Here is a 22,675-nt window from a genome sequence, read left to right as displayed (position 1 = left end):
TTTTGCAGCTGTCGTCCTCTTATTTTTTGTCACAATCCTCGTCAACGACCGTGCGTTACGAAGACTCAGTGCATACTTTCATTCGTGTTGTGTGTCCGCCTCCGTAGTGTAGCGGTAGGATTACCGCCTAGCACGCAGGGGACCCGGGTTCGATTCCCGGCAGGGGACTGGGTGTTGTGTGTCCTTCATCACCATTGACTCGCCGATGTGGCGTCACCTAAAAAGGACTTGCAATCTGCCAACAATGCCATACGATCATTTCAGTTTCATTCACGTTGTGACATCGTGGATGATGCTCTTTCGCTTTCACGGTGCGGAATATAAATCTTCTACACGGTGCCTGTTGAAACACAAAACACTTGGAATACCTTGGTTATGGAAGCCCCACCATAGGACGACCAACACACTGCCAGTTTCGATTTCTATTAATTCCAACACAGTGCATTCACAACTCCACAGGACATTGACCACGAACTGACTCTTGTAACGTATCGAGGACATTGCACAGGTGGCGTTCGTATTCAGACACAACAGCACAACCTGCAGGCTAGACTATTATCCGCAGTTGTGTTTCAAGCAAGCATTTTTCACTGTGTTGCCATATTTGTACTCGCTTCGGCGGTGCATATACTAAAATTGGAACGATACAGAGAAGATTAGCGTGGCCCCTGTGTTCCAGTGGGTTTAATTTATTTTCATATAGAAAATTAAAAACGGAGACAAATCGGTTGAGTGGTTCTATAGTTATTAGCACCAGTCCTATATCCGGTACTGAATTTTCTCATCTCAAACGGGTATTACTATACAAGAAATCGCTTTTAAATATGGTACCTATTTCGTCCTCAATAATCATTAGTTGTGTAATAATGACAACAAAAATAATTTTATAAACATATATTAGGCCTACCTATAAAATGTATTTCAGACAAGTTCCTCATTCTATGCAGCTCTGACAAAGCAGATTTATTGTAGTGACTGTTAAATAGCCTTCTTTGATTTAGTTCACAAACTGCAACATCTTCAAAATATTTCACGTTATTTAAAGCCGTAGAACCATGCAACTTTCCGAATGTACTCCCCACCAAAAAATGATTCTACTTTTCATAATGAAATTTTTTAAAATTTTTTCGTCCCCTATAACCGAGAAATCAAATATCATTATTTTCATAGATGTAACTTTAAAATGTTTTAACAGTTGTTCAATAATGATTTGTTTTCAAAAAACTTTCGCATCCTTTTTCACCCCCTTAGGATGGAATTTCTAAGAACCCCTCCGTAAACGATGCCTACAGCATAAGATTAACACTCTCCCCAAATCTCAAGTTTCTATCCGTACCGGTTTGGGCTGGGCGATGATGTGCTTGAGAATCAGTCGTGATATTTCCTTTTATATATAGAGATTCATTCACGTTCTTAATAATCTGACAAACGTAATAATTACGAGAAAGAATTATAACGAACCGCGTGTAGCAATCGGTTCTAAATAAATAACTGAATTCTATCATTTTGTTGTTCAGTTGAAGTACTGGTTTGAATCGGTATAGTACCAAAGACCTCCACGTTACATCTGCGTATGACCTCTTAGCAACAGTGCTGTCGGGGAGGATCATTCGACAAACATCCAACATCGGTAAAATATTGGGAATAGATTGTAAATTTCCTAGCAAACGATCGAAAACAGCAAAGAGGCATTTCGACGAACTATGCTAGAACGTGAGACTGACAAAGCTTGTAACAAGACTTAGAATGACACTTTATTTACCCAATGATTGCCAACACTAATTCGAAACAAAACCTTTTGCTTTATTGGATTAAGTAAATTATAGACGTACACGGAGAATAACTACCTCCTACGATGTAGACCTTAAAAAATGGCATCTCCTCACAACATTTCGATTTCGTTGAGTCGTCAGTTATTTCCACTGGTATTTTCCCAGTTTGAAGTATACTGAACCTTCACGTGCTTCGCATGATTTCGTCGTGATGGACATCAACTAAAGGCTTCACTCAACTGACAGAATTCCGTAGAAGTTGAGCTTTACTGGTAAGAATTATCACTGTTTATTTCAGTTTTATGTGATCTTGTTGTAAAATATCGACTGGATTGTCAAGTTGTATAACCACACGCAACGTAGGTGACACGGTAATAACAGGTATATAAACAATAGCCTCCAGCTATTCGGTTTGGAAATGAGGGGTGTTACGTAAGCTCCTAGATAAAATCTGTGACACCATCGACTGGGTTTTAAGATCCGCTGTTTTACTGCTGCTCACGTGTTTCAGACAGGAGCATAAGTAAAACGTAAGAGAAACTCTACATGTACCTTTGCTCAGGTTCCCAAGATATGCTTAAATGAATAAATGTCGAAGCAATGATGTTCATATACAGAGGCTAGTAAAGGACACGTTTCTAAAGTTTAAGTGGCGATCCGTACTTTCTCGGAAATTATTGACCATCAGGACTCAAATTCTATTTCATTATTACAGCAAATGAGAATTTGGTGTTTCATAGAAATATTCTTCAGTACCTGAGAAACCGAACATTGCTTAGGTATTTATTTATAAATGTGCCTGAGAATTCGAACACGTGGAACTTATTTTTTACTTGTAAAGCTTCTTTGTATACAATGTTTGAAACAGTACGATTGGGGACATAAACGAAGAGCGTATTTGCTTCACTAGACAGACCTATGTAGAGCTGATCGTGCGAAAACCAACTGACACTAAGTTTCATGCCGGCAACATGCAGTGTCTAGCCTTGTGCTTTCTCATGTTCGTGGTATAACATAAACTCACCAGAAATTGTACAGGTTTAAAGTGAAATGGTAAATTGTTTGTAACAAGTGGGATCTGAGGTGTAAAAGCGCACTCGCCTAAGCGACTGATAGTCAAAATTTCCGCTTCCATGATGTTATGTAACTTCAAGCCTCTGCGAGTGAAGCGTTCTGAGGAGAGAGATATCACATGATGCCTTCTGACAGTTATTTCGCGCTTCGCTCTTTTGGAAAAAGTTTCCAAAGAGCGAGTTAAGGCCTGGTGTGTCTCAGTCGCAGCCAATCTCACACCACGAACTTTATTGGATTCTTCAGCCTGCATAGACCTCAGGCTTTTAGCTGATCTGGTATATTCAGAAAATTTCGACCATTTCCTTGGTATTTTTATTCGTAAACAAAATGAAAGCAAGATGTAATGAGCAGGCACCCAAACCACAAAGCAAATCTAATAAATTCGTTTTCCCTAGCAAAGAACGGAAATGAAACCTATCGAAAGAAGGAAAGCAATGCCGTTAAGTTTTTAATACACAAAGAGAAATCATTAAATCTGTATATTCTAGTCAAGTGAATTCGCTGTTTGTATTCATAAAGATGAGATTGTGGCGCTTAATTCTGTCACTGACGTAAACTTCTGGGATACATCTGCTACCGAGTTAAGAAAAAGAAAGTAACAGCGCCATCTATTGGTTCTTTGATCTACTATGTCCTGATGCGTAAACGTCCAAAGTAAATGCTGAGCAGATGACCTTAGATACAAATTTAAATTATCATTTTTTTCTTGTTCCGACTTTAATAAAATAACATCTATATGGTGTTTCCGTAAGAGCGTGCAAAAATTTAACAGGACATAGAGGATACTCCACTGAACTACTTGAGGCTGGGAGCCTGGAGTCGGAAAAGCCAGCTTAAGGAGATAACAGGAATAAAATCACATTGACGTGTTCTTCTTTATTCACATTAGTTACAATTAACTGCAAATACCATCATTGACACAATGAACGTACCATTTGTACTGTATCTTAAAAAATGTCCTGGAACTGATGGTCATCAATCTCAATGCAAGCCTCACAAATACCCATGGTGTGTTTCAAATCACATCACAGGCAGCTACAATTCTGGAAATTCCTTGTTTCCTTGCAGGAAATAAAGAATGTACATGTAAATAAACAGTGGAGTACGTGTAATCTTGTACGCATGTTTGTGTAAATGAGCTAGAAAACAGTAATGCTGGACAAAACCGTAGACAAGTTTACTCCCATACCTCCATAAACTTTCTTCTCCCACCCCAGGTTCCTTCCCTCAAAATGTTCAGTGGATCGTTCTCAAATGTTCAAATGTGTGTGAAATCTTATGGGATTTAACTGCTAAGGTCATCAGTCCCTAAGCTTACACACTATTTAACCTAAATTACCCTAAGGACAAACACACACACACACCCATACCAGAGGGAGGACTCGAACCTCCGCCGGGACCAGCCGCACAATCCATGACTGCAGCGCCTCCGACCGCTCGGCTAATCCCGAGCGGCTCACTGGATCGTTCTCCATGTCCTGTTACATTCTGTACGCTCTTACGGAAATACCCCGTATACGATGCCTCAAGCTACGTTCAAATAACCTGTGGAAACCCCATGAAACTTTATTCTAGTAATTTTGAAGATTGCTGTGTTCAAACACACAAACATGACTGTTTTACATTTCTCTTATTAGTATAGATGGTATTGTTTCTGGCTTGTTCTTCAGTTTGATTTAGTTAGTTGTTGTTTTATGTTACAGACTGCGTTGTCCCCACTCGATGTTGTTACGATCAGATAAAAAACCGCTCAGGTTTTTATGCTTACATAGCAAGAACACACACGACACGCTAAGGTTGCTGCTGTCTCCCTTTTCATGTATGCACATAATTCGAGGTAACCAATATACTAGTGCAAAAAGCCACATGTAGCGTCCTGGCTTTGAGGCAGTGGGTAGCGAACGTATCGGCATTAGCTACTAATTTCCCCCTTCGCGCCTTTTAATCCTCGCTGTTGACGTATCTCCCAATATTTCGCAGAGCAACTACTCATGTTATCACAGCTCCAATCTGAAAGTAGTACGAAAGTAGAGAGACACATCAAATTTCAATTTCATTTACGTAAAATAATGCTGTTCTTATGATTATTACTGACAGCAATAAGTATGTGTGTAGGTAACAATGCTCACACTGGCGATAAGTTTCAGTGACTTGAAAGCGAGCTTGAAATGTATTTAAAAATGAAACACGGTGATGAGGCTTCCGCATGTAGTTCACTGCTGCTAGTATGTTATAAGTATTAGAGAACTTCTGTAAAGAACTTCTGTAAAGTTTACAAGGTAGGAGACGAGATACTGGCAGAAGTAAAGCTGTGAGTACCGGGCGTGAGTCGTTAATCGGTAGCTCAGATGGTAGAGCACTTGCCCGCGAAAGGCAAAGGTCCCGAGTCTGAGTCTCGGTCGGGCACACAGTTTTAATCTGCCAGGAAGTTTCATATCAGCCCACACTCCGCTGCAGAGTGAAAATCTCATTCTGGATATTAGGAAGTAATTCCTATATTATCTTGATGCAAAAGAGTAATTTGCTGTCACAAATACATGGTGACGATAACATCAGTTTACTTATAGTTCTAGAATCTATGGGAGATGTCAAGAACCTAATGAACTTACAACATAGTGTAATGTAGTGATTATCTTCATATGTTAGGAGATGTGTTTCATCTAGCATAATTGCCTAAGTAACTGTTTTCTTCATATTATGAACGAGTTCTCTGAGAAAAATAAATGAATGATGCAGTCAGGATGCTAACATAAACCAATTTACATACTCTATAAAAATTCAAAATAAATCTTTTTATTTAGTTGGTAACAATACATAAAAACAACATGAAATATTAACATATACCATCTATCAAGCGTTATTCGAAACAACCGTCTATTTTTGCTTATTGAACTTTATAGGACTGAATCTCTTTTAATACTATGGGGCAGAATAGTCAAGGAGTTTTTTGAGTATCCATATTGCTTAGGACAAACGTAATATACTATTTGCACAATATTTTGCGATATTTTCAGCATTCTGTAACTATTGTAATTCTTGTTAAAGATGTTATTCAAGAAATTGTTTACTGAAGATGAAATTTAACACCATTTAGGTTCACCGCTAAAAGAACGTCACTTTTTCTGTACATTGAAAACGATGACTTTTCTCCAAATATGAGAAATTGAAGGATTTTTTTGGTCGGTGGGTTTTTAATTTTTTGATCTATGAGTTCCGTAATGGTAAATATGAATATTTATCCCAATTTCCAAAGGTTTTTAATCACAAGATACTCTAATGTATTAAGTGATGACGGAAGTTTAGCTTAAATGAAGTTTGAGATTTAGTGAATAAATTATAATGCAAATCATACATTATGTACATAAGTATCACAAAACACGCTTTGGAAAATAATAGTCGATCTTTTTCGAAACGGTTTATACTGTGCGCTGCGTATCCATTATTTTCCAACTAGCTGAAAACGATTAGCTGTTACATATCTATGTGCAAGTCCTGCTGCAGACTTCATAGTGCATCGCCTTAAACAATGCCCTTTTCGAAATCACGGATTGCACGTACGAATGTCTCAGAGATATTTGCTGCTTGAGCCACTGTAAGTGATATTCATGATATGGCTCTATGACACACGTGAGCTTTCGCCGCAAAACCCATTTATAAGGGTATGGTTAACGGTTCCGAAATTTCTGTTTCTACATCTTTATTCCATGATTTATTATCCTAGAATATTCTTAAGGAAACGTGGAGAATATATATATGGCGCCCATGTTTATTGTCATGGATAATCAGTGTTGCTCTATGTGTGTAAACGCGGACACAACCTTATAAAGTGGCTGTGAGGAACAATACTTTTCGTAATACATTGCGTGTGACAATTCTGCATCATTACATTCGGAATTGAGAGCTATTTTAGTGTTTTCATTTTTTAAAATCAGAATTGCCTATACAGTTAGAAAAGCATCAGCTTTTTGCTGCAAGGAGAGTAAATCTTTCGAAACTGTCGTTATCTTGAAAACAGCTAAAGACCGCCAAAGTGCATTAATATCGAAGAAAGTTTGTGTAACTTCATTGTTTAAGCAAGGTTTCGCCAAAAGAATTTTTTCTCACGCACGGCCGTTATATACTAAAATGAATGTTAAAGTTGCCTCGGAATGTTGCGGTTTAGTTCGGAATGTCAAGTGTTTTTCTTCGCCCATCTATTCGTCGAGCACAGCCTATGGACGCCATCCGCAGCTCTTTTATCACCTCGCCTCGGAGCGTGGTGGCATCTGTCGGGGACGCGGGGAACGAACGACTGCTGTTTGCCGAAGCAGCCGCCCAGGTAGCGCGCAGTTGAATTTGTTGTCTGGCCATCGTCTCTTCACAGGGTCGTCTCCGGTGGATTGACGAACGTCGGCAAAGACGTGGCGTGGTTTGCGCTGTTAACCATCTGCTCTGCTAGCTGCTGCCTTCTCTTCTCTCGTTTCTTTTGTTTGCGATCCTACAAGAAGTAAATAACAGATCAAGGGATTGGCTATGTATACATCACATTTTTTTTACAAAAGTTGTGGTTTTTAGTGAAAAAAAATCACAGGTTTAAGACGTTGCAATCAAATGACTTCCGCCCACTTAGCATAATAGAACTGAAATTATTTTAAGTGAGCTATCAAAGGTAGAAAGTGCAGATTTTTCTTAGCTAGATTATTGTTTCTTACTTGAGACCTACCATTTAAAATATCACTATCAAAATAAATGCATTTTGAACAAAACCTAAATCTCATAATCAATTCCCATAGACAAAACCAAATCGGTGCAATACGTTTAATATCACAATATCATTGTCGAATTTAGATTACAGAGAACAGTTTACATCTAAAATAGAACTTTTTGGGTGCACATACTGAAGAGAGTTTAAACTGAACGTAAAGCATGATTTAAAATTTATTAAAAATACTATTTCTTTCCCTATTGCCCTTTGCTCTGGCCGTGCAGGGTAGGAGCGGTCTTCGCGGCTTCCCCCGTCGGAGGTTCGAGTCCTCCCTCGGGCATGGGTGTGTGTCGTCCTTAGCGTTATGTTAGTCTAAGTTAGATTAAGTAGTGTGTAAGCTTAGGGACCGATGACCTCAGCAGTTTGGTCCCATAAGACCTAACTAGAAATTTCCAATTTTTCTCTGGTTTTGCCGCTTGATGTGGCCGAGCGGCTCTAGGCGCTTTAGTCTGGAACCGCGCGATCGCTACTGTCGCAAGTTCGAATCCTGCCTCGGGCATGTATGTGTGTGATGTCCTTGGGTTAGTTAGGTTTAAGTAGTTCTAAGTTCTAGGGGACTGATGACCTCAGATGTTAAGTCCCATAGTGCTCAGCGCCATTTGAACCATGTCACTGGTTTTGGAGGCAAACAATTAGTAAGGTGATCTATTTTGCTGCTTTTTATTAAATAATGTTCTGAAAAATTGTTTTCTAGGCATCTTGTTTATGGTGTAAATGTATAGTACCCACCTATGGTCAGTTTGAAGACAGTTAACGAGTTATAAAGGGTGGACCATTGATCGTGACCGGGCCAAATATCTCACGAAATAAGTGTCAAACGAAGAAACTACAAACAACGAAACTCGTCTAGCTTGAAGGGGGAAACCAGATGGCGCTATGGTTGCCCCGCTAGATGGCGCTACCATAGGTCAAACGGATATCAACCGCGTTTCTTTAAATAGGAACCCCCATTTTTATTACATATTCGTGTGGTACGTAAAGAAATATGAATGTTTTAGTTGGACCACTTTCTTCGCTTTGTGACAGATGGCGCTGTAGTAGTTACAAACGTATATGTACGTGGTATCACGTAACATTCCACCACTGCGGACGGTATTTGCTCCGTGATACATTACCCGTGTTAAAATGGACGGTTAACCAATTGCGGAAAAGACTAATATCGTGTTGATGTATGGCTCTTGTGATCAAAATGCCCAAAGGGCGTGTGCTATGTATGCTGCTCGGTATCCTGGACGACATCATCCAAGTGTCCGGACCGTTCGCGGGATAGTTACGTTATATAAGAAACAGAAAGTATTCGGCTAAGAAACAGAAAGTGTTGGGCCACATGTGAAACGTCAACCACGACCTGCAACAAATGATGATGCCCAGGTAGGTGTTTTAGCTGCTGTCGAGGCTAATCCGCTCATCAGTAGCAGACAAATTGCGCGAGAATCGGGAATCTCAAAAACATCGGTGTTGAGATTGCTACGTAATGTTCTACCGATGTTGCTACAAGATGTTTCACTGCATGACTGAATGGTGATGTACTTCCAACATGATGGATGTCCGGCACATAGCTCGCGTGCGGTTGAAGCGGTATTGAATAGCATATTTCATGACAGGTGGATTGGTCGTCGAAGCACCATACCAGGGCCCGCACGTTCAGCGGATCTGACGTCCCCGGATTTCTTTCTGTGGGGAAAGTTGAAGGATATTTGCTATCCTGATCCACCGACAACGCCTGTCAACATGCGTCAGCGCATTGTCAATGCATGTGCGAGCATTACGGAAGGCGAACTACTCGCTGTTGAGAGGAATGTCGTTACACATATTGCCAGATGCATTGAGGTTGACGGATATAATTTTGAGCGTTTATTGCATTAATGTGGTATTTACAGGTAATCACGCTGTAACAGCATGCGCTCTCAGAAATGATAAGTTCATAAAGGGACATGTATCACATTGGAGCAACCGAAATAAAATGTTCAAACGTACCTACGTTCTGTATTTTAATTTAAAAAACCTACCTGTTACCAACTCTTCGTCTAAAATTGTGAGCCACATGTTTGTGGCTATTACAGCGCCACCTATCACAAAGCGAAAAAAGTGGTCCAACTAAAACAGTCATATTTCCTAACGTGCAACACGAATATGTAATAATATAAAAAATGGGGGTTCCTATTTATGAAAAAACGCAGTTGATATCCGTTTGACCTATGGCATAGCCCCATCTGGTTTACCCCTTCAAGCTAGACGAGTTTCGTTCTTTGTAGTTCTTCCGTTTGATGCTTATTTCGTGAGATATTTGGCCCGGTCACGATCAATGGACCACCCTGTATATTTTAATCACAGCATCACACTACCCGTTTGGTCAGGAGAAATTTACTGCATTTTATCCGTCACAGATATAGCGATATCTACAAATATTATTAAAAGTGACTTAAACTGAGAAAGAGGCGGTCATGTAGTTGCAATCAACTTGCATAACTTACATAGAGATATCAAGTACAAAGCTAAGTTTCGAAACAAGGTGTGACGGTTTCTTCCACAAAACAACTGACTTTACAGGTCAGTTTTTGTTTCAAAATTTGTAGCTTCTGTTGTGCTGAGGAGTCAGGGACTTACTTCTGTAATTAAACTCAATATTAATAAAAGTTTCTCGGGCTTCCAGATGCGTCAAGTGGTTTAAAATCCACGAGCTTTCGGCCGAGTACTCCTCGGCCATTGTCAAGTGGTGATTGTCTTCTGGTTGCTGCTGCCGTCCTTATACAGCCGCGCTGCCTTCCATGACGTCACTGGTACCCGCTCTGGCACAATGTATGGTAATGTTTGCGTTATGCTATCCCAAAAACTGTTAGTCCGTGTGATAATTGATGTCTCATCGAATGCAATACGATGACTGTTTTCTAATGCATGCTGTGCTACCGCTGATTGCTCTGGGTACTGTAGACGAAAACATCTCTCGTGTTCTGCACAACGCTATTCAGTCTGTCCGATATAGAACTGTCCACACCCACGTCGTATTTTATTTACTCCTGGCATTCTGATGTCTACATCGTCTTTCACAGGCCTCAAGAGTTGTCGAGTTTTTGCTGGAACCCTGAAGACCGAATCGATTTTATGCCTCTTCAAAAACCGGCTTATCTTTCTTGTTATTGAGTCACAGAACGGCAAGAACGCAACCTCTAGTCCTCCTCGGAGTCTTGCTGCTTACGTATTTTCGGAAAGATAGCTTGCGAAGTCTGGCGGTTGTTGTAGCCGTTTCCCTTAAATACTTTCCGTAAGTGGCTCAGTTCCTCCGGCAAGTTTTCAGAATCTGAGACGGTTTCGGCTCGATGCACTAAGGTCCTCAGAACAGAACGTTTCTGCGACGGATGGTGATAGCTTTTAGCGTGCGGATATCGGTCTGTGTGGGTGGGTTTCCGGTAAACGCTGTGGCTGAGACACCCACTTGCTTTACGGCGAACGAGGACATCACGGAACGGCAAGGCACCATCTGTCTCTACCTCCATCGTGAACTTGAAGTTGTCATGGATGTTGTTGATATGGTCCAAGAATTCTCCCAGCTTTTCACGTCCATGAGACCAGACAACGAACGTGTCTTCGACGTAATGATAAAAGCAACTAGGCTTCTCAGGACTGTGTCCAGGGCGATGTTTTCAAAGTACTCCATGAACAGATTGGCTACAACTGGGGCTACCTGTGAGGTGATGATTCCCACACATTCCACAGTCGGAAACTGCAGTACACAGTGCAGTGAGCAGTATGTGATCGTTCTTGATAATCTAACGTTCAACACTGCTGACATCCTCCCCCCCCCCCTCCCTCCCCCTTCCCAGAAGATTCAACACTACACAAAGAACATCGTGGGGCTGCAACGCCAATGCTCTGAGCCCCTTGAAGTGTTGTGCAACTGCAATCTTTGCAGGACCGTTAAAAACCATTCAAACAAATATGGATGTGATCTGAAGCAGCAAAGGATGTTTCTTCCACAAGTCTTATTTTGGACCCTCTGTGGCGTGATCACAGGGGGGCCAGTGTTGATGGGTGCGTGAATGAAACGGCTAGGGTCCCTCTAAAGCCACTCCTTCACATGGCGATCACTTAGGCACACCCCCCCCCCCTCCGTACCCCCACCACTCTCCTGTCGAGTGTGTCTGACTCGACACGCTAGCCTTTGTGTGGGTGATTTTATAGCAGTCAGCTCCACAGTCTGGATGCATCGGCTCCTCCAGCGCACCATTACCTGCTAGCCCAAAATGCTACCTGCCACCCCAGTCTCCTCCCTTTTTCCTCTTCCTTTGCAATGGTGGAAGCTGCCATGCAACTGGGCACAGATGGGGTCCATCACACAGCCACAATGTGTCCACCCAGAGTTAACAGGTTTGGAAACTGCTCCTGCTCATTGGAATGGAAGGGTGGGGGGTGGGGGCAGACTAGTGGCCCTGTGAATGGGTGGCTTAAGAGAACCTAGTTTGGCAACACCCTCAGTGCTACCTTCGCACCTTCATTAAGCACTTTAACAATGTGTCTGTAGAGAGACTTCCACACCCATTCAGCAGATTGGCACTCCCCTGCCGCTCTAGCATCTGCTAGCAGGCATGCGAAACCTAAAGGCCTCTCCCACAAATCAACCAACCAACAGAGGGCGGTAGTATCCTGTCATTTGTACTCAGATGATTCATGCGAAAATATTTTCGACATGGTTATGGCCGAATGGCGGGAATTAACAGACTTTGAATGCAGAATGGTAGGGTGCAGGTAGACACGTGAAACAGTCAATTTCGGAAATCGTTAAGGAAATCAATATTCAACAGGGTGCGCCAAGAATACTAACTTACAGGCATTAACTCTCACTACAGATAACGAGATGGCCGACGGCCTTCACTTGACGGGGTTTGGATAGAGTTGTCGGTGCTAACAGACAAACAACACTGCGAGGAATAATCGCAGAAATCAAAGTAGGACGTATGACGAACGTTTCCGTTAAGACAGTGCGGCAAAATTTTGCGTCACTATGCTATGGCAACAGACGTGCGACAAGAGTGCCTTTGCTAAAGCACGACGTCGCCTGCAGTGCCTGTCCTCGTTCGACACCATATCGGTTGAATGCTTGACAACTGGAAAACAGTGGCCTGATCAGATGAGTCCCGATTTCAGTTGGTAAAAGCTGATGGTAGGATTAAAGTATGGTGAAGATACCACGAAGCCATGGACCCCAGACTGTCAACAAGGCAATGTGCAAGCTGGTGGTGGCTCCATAATGGTGTGGGCTGTGTTTACCTAGACTGGACTGGATCCTCTGGTCCAACTGAGCCGATACTTGACTGGAAATGGTTATGTTCTGCTACTTGGAAAAAAATCATGGACCTCGTGTTCCTAAACAACGATGGAATTTTTATAGGTGTCACCAGGCCGCGATTGATCGCGATTGCCTTGAAGATAATTTTGGACAATTCGAGGGAATGATTTGGCCATCCAGAACTCCCGACATGAATATCTTCGCACAGCCATACGACATAACCGAGATGTCATTTCGTGCACACAATCCTGTACTGACAACACTTTCGCAGTTATGGACGGCTTAGAGGCAGCATGGCCCAACATTTCTGCTAGGGTCTTCCTACGACTTGTTGAGTCCATGCCACGTTTAGTTGCTGTACTAAGCCGGGCAAAAGAAGGTCCGACACGATGTTAGGAGGTATTCCACGACTTCTGTCATCTCAGCGCAGATATTGAAGCTCTTTTTTAAGTTTATTACAGGCAAAACAACATGAATAGCATGTGGACAAGGGTGGAAATGTGCATTTCAATAGAGCTAACATAGAAATTTTATGTCTGTCCGTTTCGTTAACACTGCGACTTCCGAGTCATATAGTCGACAACTGGCGCTGGAGCGCAATGGGTTGCCACATAATGTTATGCCATTAGTACCGTCTACGCACATCACATCGTTTCTGAGCGTACAACAGCACGATGGACTCGACAAGGTCGACGTTGCTGTTCGAAATCGCGGTCCGTGTGCCGACGTCTTTACTCGTTAGGTTAGGTTAGGTTAGGTTAGGTTAAGTGGACTCACCTGCAGGTATGCGCGCAGGTACTTGCAGGGGAAGATGATGCAGCGGCCGCCCGGCTCCTCTCCGTCTATGAAGACGCCCCTCACCAGCACCGAGTTGCCGCAGCCCAGCAGCATCAGCAGCAGCAGCGGCAGCGTCGCGCACACCCAGCACCCCAGCTCCGGGTACTCTGCCACATCACACACGCACACACGCCGATACACGTTATGCTCATTGGATGCAAAATGGTCTTTCATTAAGGACAATACTTTTTTGAAACTGGAATTTCCGGTTTCTAACATACAGGGTGGTCCACTGATCGTGACCGGGCCAAATATCTCACGAAATAAGCCTCAAACGAGAAAACTACAAAGAACAAAACTCGTCTAGCTTAAAGGGGGAAACCAGATGGCGCTATGGTTGGCCCGCTAGATGGCACTGCCATAGGTCAAACGGATATCAATTGCGTTTTTTTTTTAAATAGGAACCCCCATTTTTAATACATATTCGTGTAGTACGTTAAGAAATATGAATGTTTTACTTGGACCACTTGTTTCGCTTTGTGATAGATGGTGCTGTAATAGTCACAAACGTATGGCTCACAATTTTAGATGAACAGTTGGTAACAGGTAGGTTTTTTAAATTAAAGTACAGAACGTAGGTACGTTTGAACATTTTACTTTGGTTGTTCCAATGTGATACATGTACCTTTGTGAACTTATCATTTCTGAGAACGCATGCTGTTACAGTGTGATTACCTGTAAATACCACATTAATGCAATAAGTGCTCAAAATGATGTCCGTCAGCCTCTGTGCATTTGGCAATACGTGTAACGACATTCCTCTCAACAGCGAGTAGCTCGTCTTCCGTAATGTTCGCACATGTATTGACAATGCGCTGACACATGTCGTCAGGCGTTGTTGGGGGATCACTATACCAAATATCCTTCGAGTTTCCCCACAGAAAGAAATCCGGGGACGTCAGATCCGGTTAACGTGCGGGCCATGGTATCTTGCTTTGGCGACCAATCCACCTGTCATGAAATATGCTATTCTAAACCGTTTCAACCACACGCGAGCTATGTGCCCGACATCCATCATGTTGGAAGTACATCGCCATTCTGTCTTGCAGTGAAACATCTTGTAGTAACATCGGTAGAACATTACATAGGAAATCACCATACATTGCACTATTTAGATTGCCATCGATAAAATGGGGGCCAATTATCCTTCCTCCCATAATGCCACACCATACATTAACCCGCCATGGTTAATGTTGTTCCACTTGCCGCAGCCATCGTGGATTTTCCATTGCCCAATAGTGCATATTATGCCGGTTTACATTACCGCTGTTGGTGAATGACGCTTCGTCGCTAAATAGAACGCGCGCAGAAAATGTGTCATCGGCTCGTAGTTTCTCTTGTGCTCAGTGGCAGAACTGTACACGAGGTTCAAAGTCGTCACCATGCAATTCCTGGTGCATAGAAATATGCTACGTGTGCAATCGATGTTGTGTGTAGCATTCTAAACACCGACGTTTTTGAGATTCCCGATTCTCACGCAATTTGTCTGCTACTGATGTGCGGATTAGCCGCGACAGCAGCTAACTACCACTTGGGCATCATCATTTGTTGCAGGTCGTGGTTGACGTTTCACATGTGGCTGAGGACTTCTTTTCCTTAAATAACGTAAGTATCCGGCGAACGGTGCGGACACTTGGATGATGTCGTCCAGGATACCGTGCAGCATACATAGCACACGCCCGTTGGGCATTTTGATCAGAATTAACACGATATCCACCTTTTCCGCAATTCGTAAACGGTCCATTTTAATACGGGTGATGTATCACGAAGCAAGTACCGTCCGCACTGGTGGAATGTTACGTGATACCACGTACTTATACGTTTGTAACTATTACAGCGCCATCTGTCACAAGGCGAAGAAAGTGGTCCAACTAAAACATTCATATTTCTTTACGTACTACACGAATATGTAATAAAAATGGGGGTTCCTGTTTAAAAAAACGCTGTTGATTTCCGTTTGACCTATGGCAGCGCCATCTAGCGGGCCAACCATAGCGCCATCTGGTTTCCCCCTTCAACCTAGACCAGTGTCGTTCTTTGCAGTTTTTTCGTTTGACGCTTATTTCGTAAGATATTTGGCCCGGTCACGATCAATGGACCACCCTATATACTGACGGGGAAAAATCGCAGCACCAAAAACAAAAAATTAATGTAGAGTTATTGAATTTCGGGAATACATTTGTCTAGGCAGCACATTTAAGTGATTAACATTGCAAGATGACAGGTTAATGTAACTACGTAGGAAGCCATTAGAAATGTGAAATGTTGGTACATTAATAACATGTGTAACCGCCAGAACTTTGAATGCAAGTATGGAAACGTACATCTATTGTGTTGGAGGGGTACTAGATATCAGTTTGTGGTATGGAGTTCCATGCCTCTTGCACTTCCTCGGTTAATACAAGAACAGTTCATGTAGTTTATGGATGACGCTGGAGTTGCCACCCGATGATTTCCCATACGTGCTCGATTAGAGTCTGATGCAACATGTCGACAGTGTAGAGCGCGTTGGGTTACAACAGCGTGTGGTCGAGCGTTATCCAGTTGGAAAACATTTCCTAGAATGCTGGTCATGAATGGCAGCACAACAGGTCGAGCCATCAGACTGACGTACAAATTTGCAGTCAGGGTGCGCGTCATAGCCACGAGAATGCCCCTGCTGATCATAACTGTAGCTGTAAGTTCAGTATGTCTATCACGCAGACAAGTTGGTTCAAAGCCCTCAACTCTCTTCCTCCTAACCAATACACGGTCATCAGTAGCACCGCGGTAGAACCAGGTTTCATCAGAAAACACAACAGACCTCCACCATGGTCTCCAATAAACTCTCGCTTGACAACACTTCAGTCGCAAATGGCGACGGTTTGGGGTCAGCGGTATGCACGAAACAGAGCGTCTAGCTCAGAGTTGTCCTTAAAATAACCTATAACCTATCTGTAACAGTTCGTTGTGTCACAGTGGTGCCAACTGCTGCTCAAACTGCTACTGCAGATGCAGTACTATGCGACAGAGCCATACGACGGACAGGATGGTCTTTCCTCGCGGTAATGCTACGTTGCCGTCTGACGCCTGGCCTTCTTGCGATCGTACATTCTCATGACATGCGCTGCTAGGAACCGTGTACAGTGGATAATTCCTACTAAGTTTTTCTGCAATATAGGAGAAGCAATACCCAGCTTCTTGTAACCCTATTATACAACCTCGCTGATTCAAATGGTTCAAATGGCTCTGAGCACTATGTGACTTAACGTCTGAGGTTATCAGTCCCCTAGAACTTAGAACTACTTAAACCTAACCAACCTAAGGACATCACACACATATCCATGTCCGAGGCAGGATTCGAACCTGCGACCGTAACGGTCGCGCGGTTCCAGACTGAAGCGCCTAGAACCATTCGGCCACGCCGACCGGCCAACCGCGCTGAAACTCAGTGAGTTGTTGATGGTAGCGTCATTGTCACCTTAAGGACATTATAGATTAATATCAACTCAGCATGTCCAGTCTCAAAGGTAACTAATGCTCACGATCCTTTCAGTGTGTATTTAAAGCAAACCTGATTTGCATCTTCGTAGCGGAGCTAGTAGCTACGGGCGCGAAATTAGGATACATCGTCCTTTAGATGTAGAAACACGCCTAACAATTCTCGTTTATGTCGCACAACTACTTACTGCTGTTCTGAATTTTTTTCCGTCAGTGTATTTTGTTGTGCGCTACCTGGTGCGAAAATATCCAGCACAGTTCGCAGTTTCATCATGTAGAGACTTACCTGAATGTTTAGAAACCATTAAATTTTTTTACCATCGTGTCAGTTGGTTAGTGGGTCCTCATCGTTTGTTCTCCAGAGAACTGTGTCGCCATCATCGTTTCTCTGTTCAGGCTATACGCTGCACTGTGACGAAGTCTGAGCGGGATTTCACTCTACACGGCCACAAGACACGAAGAAGACAACGTAAAGCGCGAAGTGAAGACACATCGCAGTAGTAGTAGCCATATTGGGAAAGAGACGAATATGTCAGATTCAGGACAATCTCAACGGTTGTAGTATCTCAGGCATCAACTTAATGAATCTTATGAAAAGATTTGTTCCTGCATCCATACAAAGTTGCACTGACTTAAGAGTTGAAGCCAAATGGTCACGAATGCGCCGTGAGTTCGCTGATTGGGCCGTGTACCAGCTGGAAACTGATCCTGATTTCACTGGAATAATCATCTTCTCAGACGAGGTATATTTTTATCTTAGTGGCTTTGTCAACACGCAAAAGTGTGGCCATTGGAGCAGAAGAATCGATGAGGTGCCACTGCTTTCATAAAATCTCACTGTAGGTTGCAGTTTATGGGGTGGCGGCCTCATTCGACCCTATTTCTTTCGAGATGACGAGAGAAGAACTGTTAATGTCACTAGCAACCGGTACAGATCCATGTTGCGCGAATTTCTGTGGTCACAGGTCGAGACCATAGATACTGAAAACATGTGGTCGCTAAGTGGCATACAGCTGATGCTACGCTCAATTTGCTGAGGAAGAACGCTGGCGACCGGATCGTCTCAAGACATGGATCTGTGAATTGGGTGCCACGGTCGTGTGATTTAACACCCATGGATTTTCTTCTTTGGGGCTACATCAAAGCACAGGTCTGTGCTTAACAAGCCACAAGCTTTGGAACATATGGAGGCGAACATTCGTCCGGCTGTCACAGTCATAACGCCACTAATGTTGTGCAGAATGATCGACAATTGGAGCCATCGTGTCATCGTGTGCCTCATTGTGTTCAAAGCCGTGGTGGGTATTTCAACGTTATTTTGTTCAGAACGTAACTGCATTGTCTAAGCTTCAAAACAAAGCACAGTTTACTTTGATACGTTGCGTGGTTTATTTTTTTCCAAATTTGAAAAGGTATCAGTCTTAATGAAATACTCTTTACGAGGACTGTCATTCCATTTACATGGCCAAAACCCTGCCGTAGAATACGGGACTCAAGGTGACTCACCTTCCTAAGGAGAACCGGTGGAGAAATCAAAATACTCATCTGCCTCAGAGCCCAGTTTGTTTACGTATACTGCCTGAGGACACTTCGGTAGGTAGCTGTGTTCCTACATATACAATTTACCCCTTACCCTACTGCACTCTCGAACGGGGCATGGGAAGAGAGGCTGCCGATAAACCTCTGTACGAGCTATAATTTATCTAATTTTCTGGCTTCAGTCATTAGGGAGGAAGGAAAGTGTTCCCTAACTCTTCTTCGAACAAACGCTTTTCGTTGTATCTTCTCTCCCTTTCCTGTTAATTCTACCTCATTAAATGCTCACCCCCTTACTTTTCAACTTACATGTAGGATGTTTAAAAATGAGTATAAGGAATTTAAGGCTTTGTAGCATTTATTACATTCAACTTACAATCATAAATAATACAAAAAAGAAAAGACTAACTCAAACAGTTTTTCTTGCAAGTCTTCGGTGTGAGTATCATTTGCGACACATTGAGTCGGCAAGCGAGTTCTTCCCAAACTCTGATCAGTGTGTCTGGAATAGTAGTCCCAACAATTCTGTTTCTATAGTCGGGTAGATCAGCTGGTAGCGAGGCATGTACACATGATTCTTTATAAACCCCCGAAGGTAAAAATCTCATCGCGTCAGATCGAGTGTGAACATGGAGCTCATGCGAAATAAGTTCTGTCATCCGGTCCCTATAGGCCAAATCCAGCGGTCGGGTGCAGCACCGTTTAACCAGCCGCGTACTGAGTATGCTAGTGAGGTGAGGCATCATCTTGCTGCCAAGTGAAGTTCCATGGTTCCGCTTCTTCCAATTGAGGAAAGATCCATAGTTCTGGCGCATCAAGAGAAGAAACACCATTTACAGTTGCTTCGCAGAAAAATAAAGGCCTACGAACTTTCCGCTGGGATACGACACAAAAAAAGGTTCAATATAGGGGAGTCTCGTTGCAGCTGTACCATCTCGTAGGGGTTTGCTGACCTCCAGATGCGCAAATTATTATTTTTTTTTCATATTTTCACTTAGCTAGATAGTCGATTCATTACTTAAGACGACACGATCCACAAAATTTTCTTCGTCAGGCAGCAGCATTTCGTTTTGCAAAGTTCATACACAAGCCATAGTCTGTAGGCTTAAGAACTTGTAATAACTGCGAACGATAAGGTCGTTGTTGTAAGCGTTTCCTTAAAAGTCTCCGCAGAGATGTCACAGAAATTGCTAATACAAGACTAGCCTTCCGAACTGAGTTCTCCGGGCTAAGCGTGAAAGGCTCGTTCAACACGCTCTTCAGTCACTCTTAGTCGTTCCATACCCTTCCCTTTGCGCACACGTATACAAACTAACCTGTTTGAGTTACTCTTTCATTTGATGTATTGTTCGTGATTGTCAGCTGAATGCAGTAGACGCTACAAAGCCTTAGAACCCGTATATTCATTTTGAAACAACCTGGATATCGAATTTATCCAATACAGTCACATAAATTTGCCTATTCATATGATTCAGCAATTGCCACTCAACGAAAGTCATTTGAATAGCTAGAAACTACCCTGAATAGTGATTTACACACTTATACTCAATGGCACTTTAAATCAAATCCCTCTAAATCTGTAAGTATCACTATGCATCTAACAAAAAAAAAAAAAAAAAAAAAAAAAGCTGACAGGAAGTTGAGCCTTGATCGCTGCGGAGAAACAACTAAACATGAAAACACACCTAAATACTTACGAGTTAAACTTGACTGTACACTTTCCTACAGACACGACCAAGAAGAAGTGAAGTGAAAGCTGATATCCAGAAACTCTTTACCATCCAAACTAGCAGCCAGCTCATGGGGAACCGACGCAAACACATTGTTCACATCAGCATTGGTACTTGTATCTCGTGGTTCAGCAGAGTATTGCACCCCAGTATGGGCAGTGAGCGTCAGCACAAAAGAAACTGATTTTGAGCTCAGTGAATCAATGAAGACCATGACTCGCTAAATGAAACCGACCCGCACAATCTGGCTCCCACTGCTAGCCAATAGCCAACCACCAACATCAGACGCAAGGTGTAGTAAAAAAAGGAGTGCAAAAAGATATCAAACCAGTGCAGTCCCCATTTCATCAGCATTTGCACAAAAATGATCGACTGAAGTCGCGGACGCAACTCCGGAAGACTATTCAAAGGTTAAAAGATTTTGAGGAAGAAACAGACTGAAAAGAAGACTGGCGAAGAAGACCTCCAATAAATGCATCCCCTATTGCTGACATGGCCAAATAAGTTCTTGTTTCTGACCTTCCAAGACGATTCTGGACAAGATTAAACAGATGAAGGGCTGGAACCGGTCACTGTAAAAGCTTAATGAGAAAGTAGAATCTTGGAAATGATTCTTTCTGTCAGTGTGGTGAATTTCAAACTATGGACCATATTTTAAACTGTGCACTTTGCGGTTCTCGAAGGAGGAGGGATTAAAGACATCCACAATATCTCTGGAGAAGCCTTTCAGTGGCTGAATAATCTTCAATGTGTACAGTGTCTGTGACAGTAATGTGTACTTTTATATGTTATCTGGTTTATAATGATTCGTGTTTTTATACTATGTGATGTATTATTGTAATGTATTCAGATTTTGTGATGCATTATGGTCTTCGCCATGTCGAGGGAATACGTATATTGTTCGACGCTGAAAATAAAAACAACCTACACACTGAGATGTGTACCTATTAAGGTACCACATATAAAAATATCTGCACTATACACGTCACATCCTGAATATATACCTAGTAAGAGCCACAGACTGAAGAAGAGTGCCGCGCGGGATTAGCCGAGCGGTCTTGGGGCGCTACAGTCATGGACGGTGCGACTGGTCCTGGCGGAGGTTCAAGTCCTCCCTCGGGCATGGATGGGTGTGTTTGTCCTTAGGATAATTTAGGTTAAGTATTGTGTAAGCTTAGGGACAGATGACCTTAGCAGTTAAGTCCCATAAGATTTCACACACATTTGAACATTTTTTTGAAGAACAGTACTCGAGAATCGGTCTCACATGTATATTGCCAAACACTCCTTTCAAAAATGAATTAAAGTTCTTTTTATTATAATGAATCTTAGCTTTGTATCTGCTTTTCCTACAGTTAGTTTTGCTTGGTCGTTCCACTTCACGCCGCTGCGGGAAACTACTCCTAGGTATTTTACCATTGCTACTGTTCCAGCAATTTTCACCAGTAGCGTAATGGACCTCTTCGCCTCCTATATGCGTAATTCGTTGTATTTACGTCCAGTCTCAACTGCAAATCCCTTCATCAATCAGCGATCCTCCGCGGAACCTCCTACATTTCGCTACTATCTTCCAGGTCGCAGCTTAGCAAAAGACAGCAGCATCGCCTGCGAACAATCTCATGTTACTTAACCAAGTTATCCTCTAGATCATTTATATACTCTTGATGCAAAACGTAAGGACAAACTAACTTTAGCGTGACGTGTATATGCCAAGTAACATAGCTCGGTGAAACGTGTATCACGCTTAGGAAGATCAGCTACAGATTAATTCAGAAGGTAACAGAAAGAAATATGCTATGAGGCGAACAGAAATGACGCCTTTCTTCAAAAGTAATAATTACGCTGAAGCCATGGACTTGTGTGGAGATTCTGCAATACGTTTCCCAACGTAATTCACACGAACTCGGTGGGATTTAAGTCGGGCTAACGGGAAAGCCAGAACATTCGCCGAATATCCTCTCGTTCCAAAAGCTTCTCCATTTGCGCGGTTCCATGGATTGGAGAACTGTCATCCGTAAAAATGATGTCAGAGCCGAATGCACCCCTGAAAAGACGCACATGGCTCAGTATGCCCCATGCAACATATTCGACCTATCGTTTTGATGGTCAAGGTGTTGTGGTGCAGGAAGAAATAATGTTGTATGGGCATACTGACCTCCAGATCTTTCAACGTGGGACACTGACCGGTCAGAGTTACTGTGACACTGTTCTCGTTCCC

At 42.6% G+C, this 22,675-nt stretch overlaps 1 protein-coding gene and 1 pseudogene across 1 annotated transcript in view; one reads left to right on the top strand and one right to left on the bottom strand.

Annotated features, from left to right (window-relative positions):
- The first annotated feature begins 606 nt into the window (after window positions 1–606).
- LOC124620916 lies at window positions 607–696 on the top strand (annotated as a pseudogene).
- Window positions 697–5,623: 4,927 nt separating this feature from the next.
- Window positions 5,624–22,675, bottom strand: part of LOC124620188 — a 316,968-nt gene continuing 299,916 nt past the window's right edge. Inside the window, exons 4-5 of the mRNA XM_047146858.1 lie at window positions 13,652–13,818; window positions 5,624–7,323 (exon numbers count right to left, since the gene is read on the bottom strand). Coding sequence (XP_047002814.1) covers window positions 7,204–7,323; window positions 13,652–13,818 — 287 coding nt within the window. The 3' untranslated portion in view covers window positions 5,624–7,203. The remainder of the gene's footprint in view (window positions 7,324–13,651; window positions 13,819–22,675) is intronic.

Source organism: Schistocerca americana, chromosome 6, assembly GCF_021461395.2.
Source record: "Schistocerca americana isolate TAMUIC-IGC-003095 chromosome 6, iqSchAmer2.1, whole genome shotgun sequence".
Lineage (NCBI taxonomy): Eukaryota > Metazoa > Arthropoda > Insecta > Orthoptera > Acrididae > Schistocerca > Schistocerca americana.
Note: the sequence above shows the minus strand (reverse complement) of the source record. Positions and strands in the feature narration are given on the sequence as shown.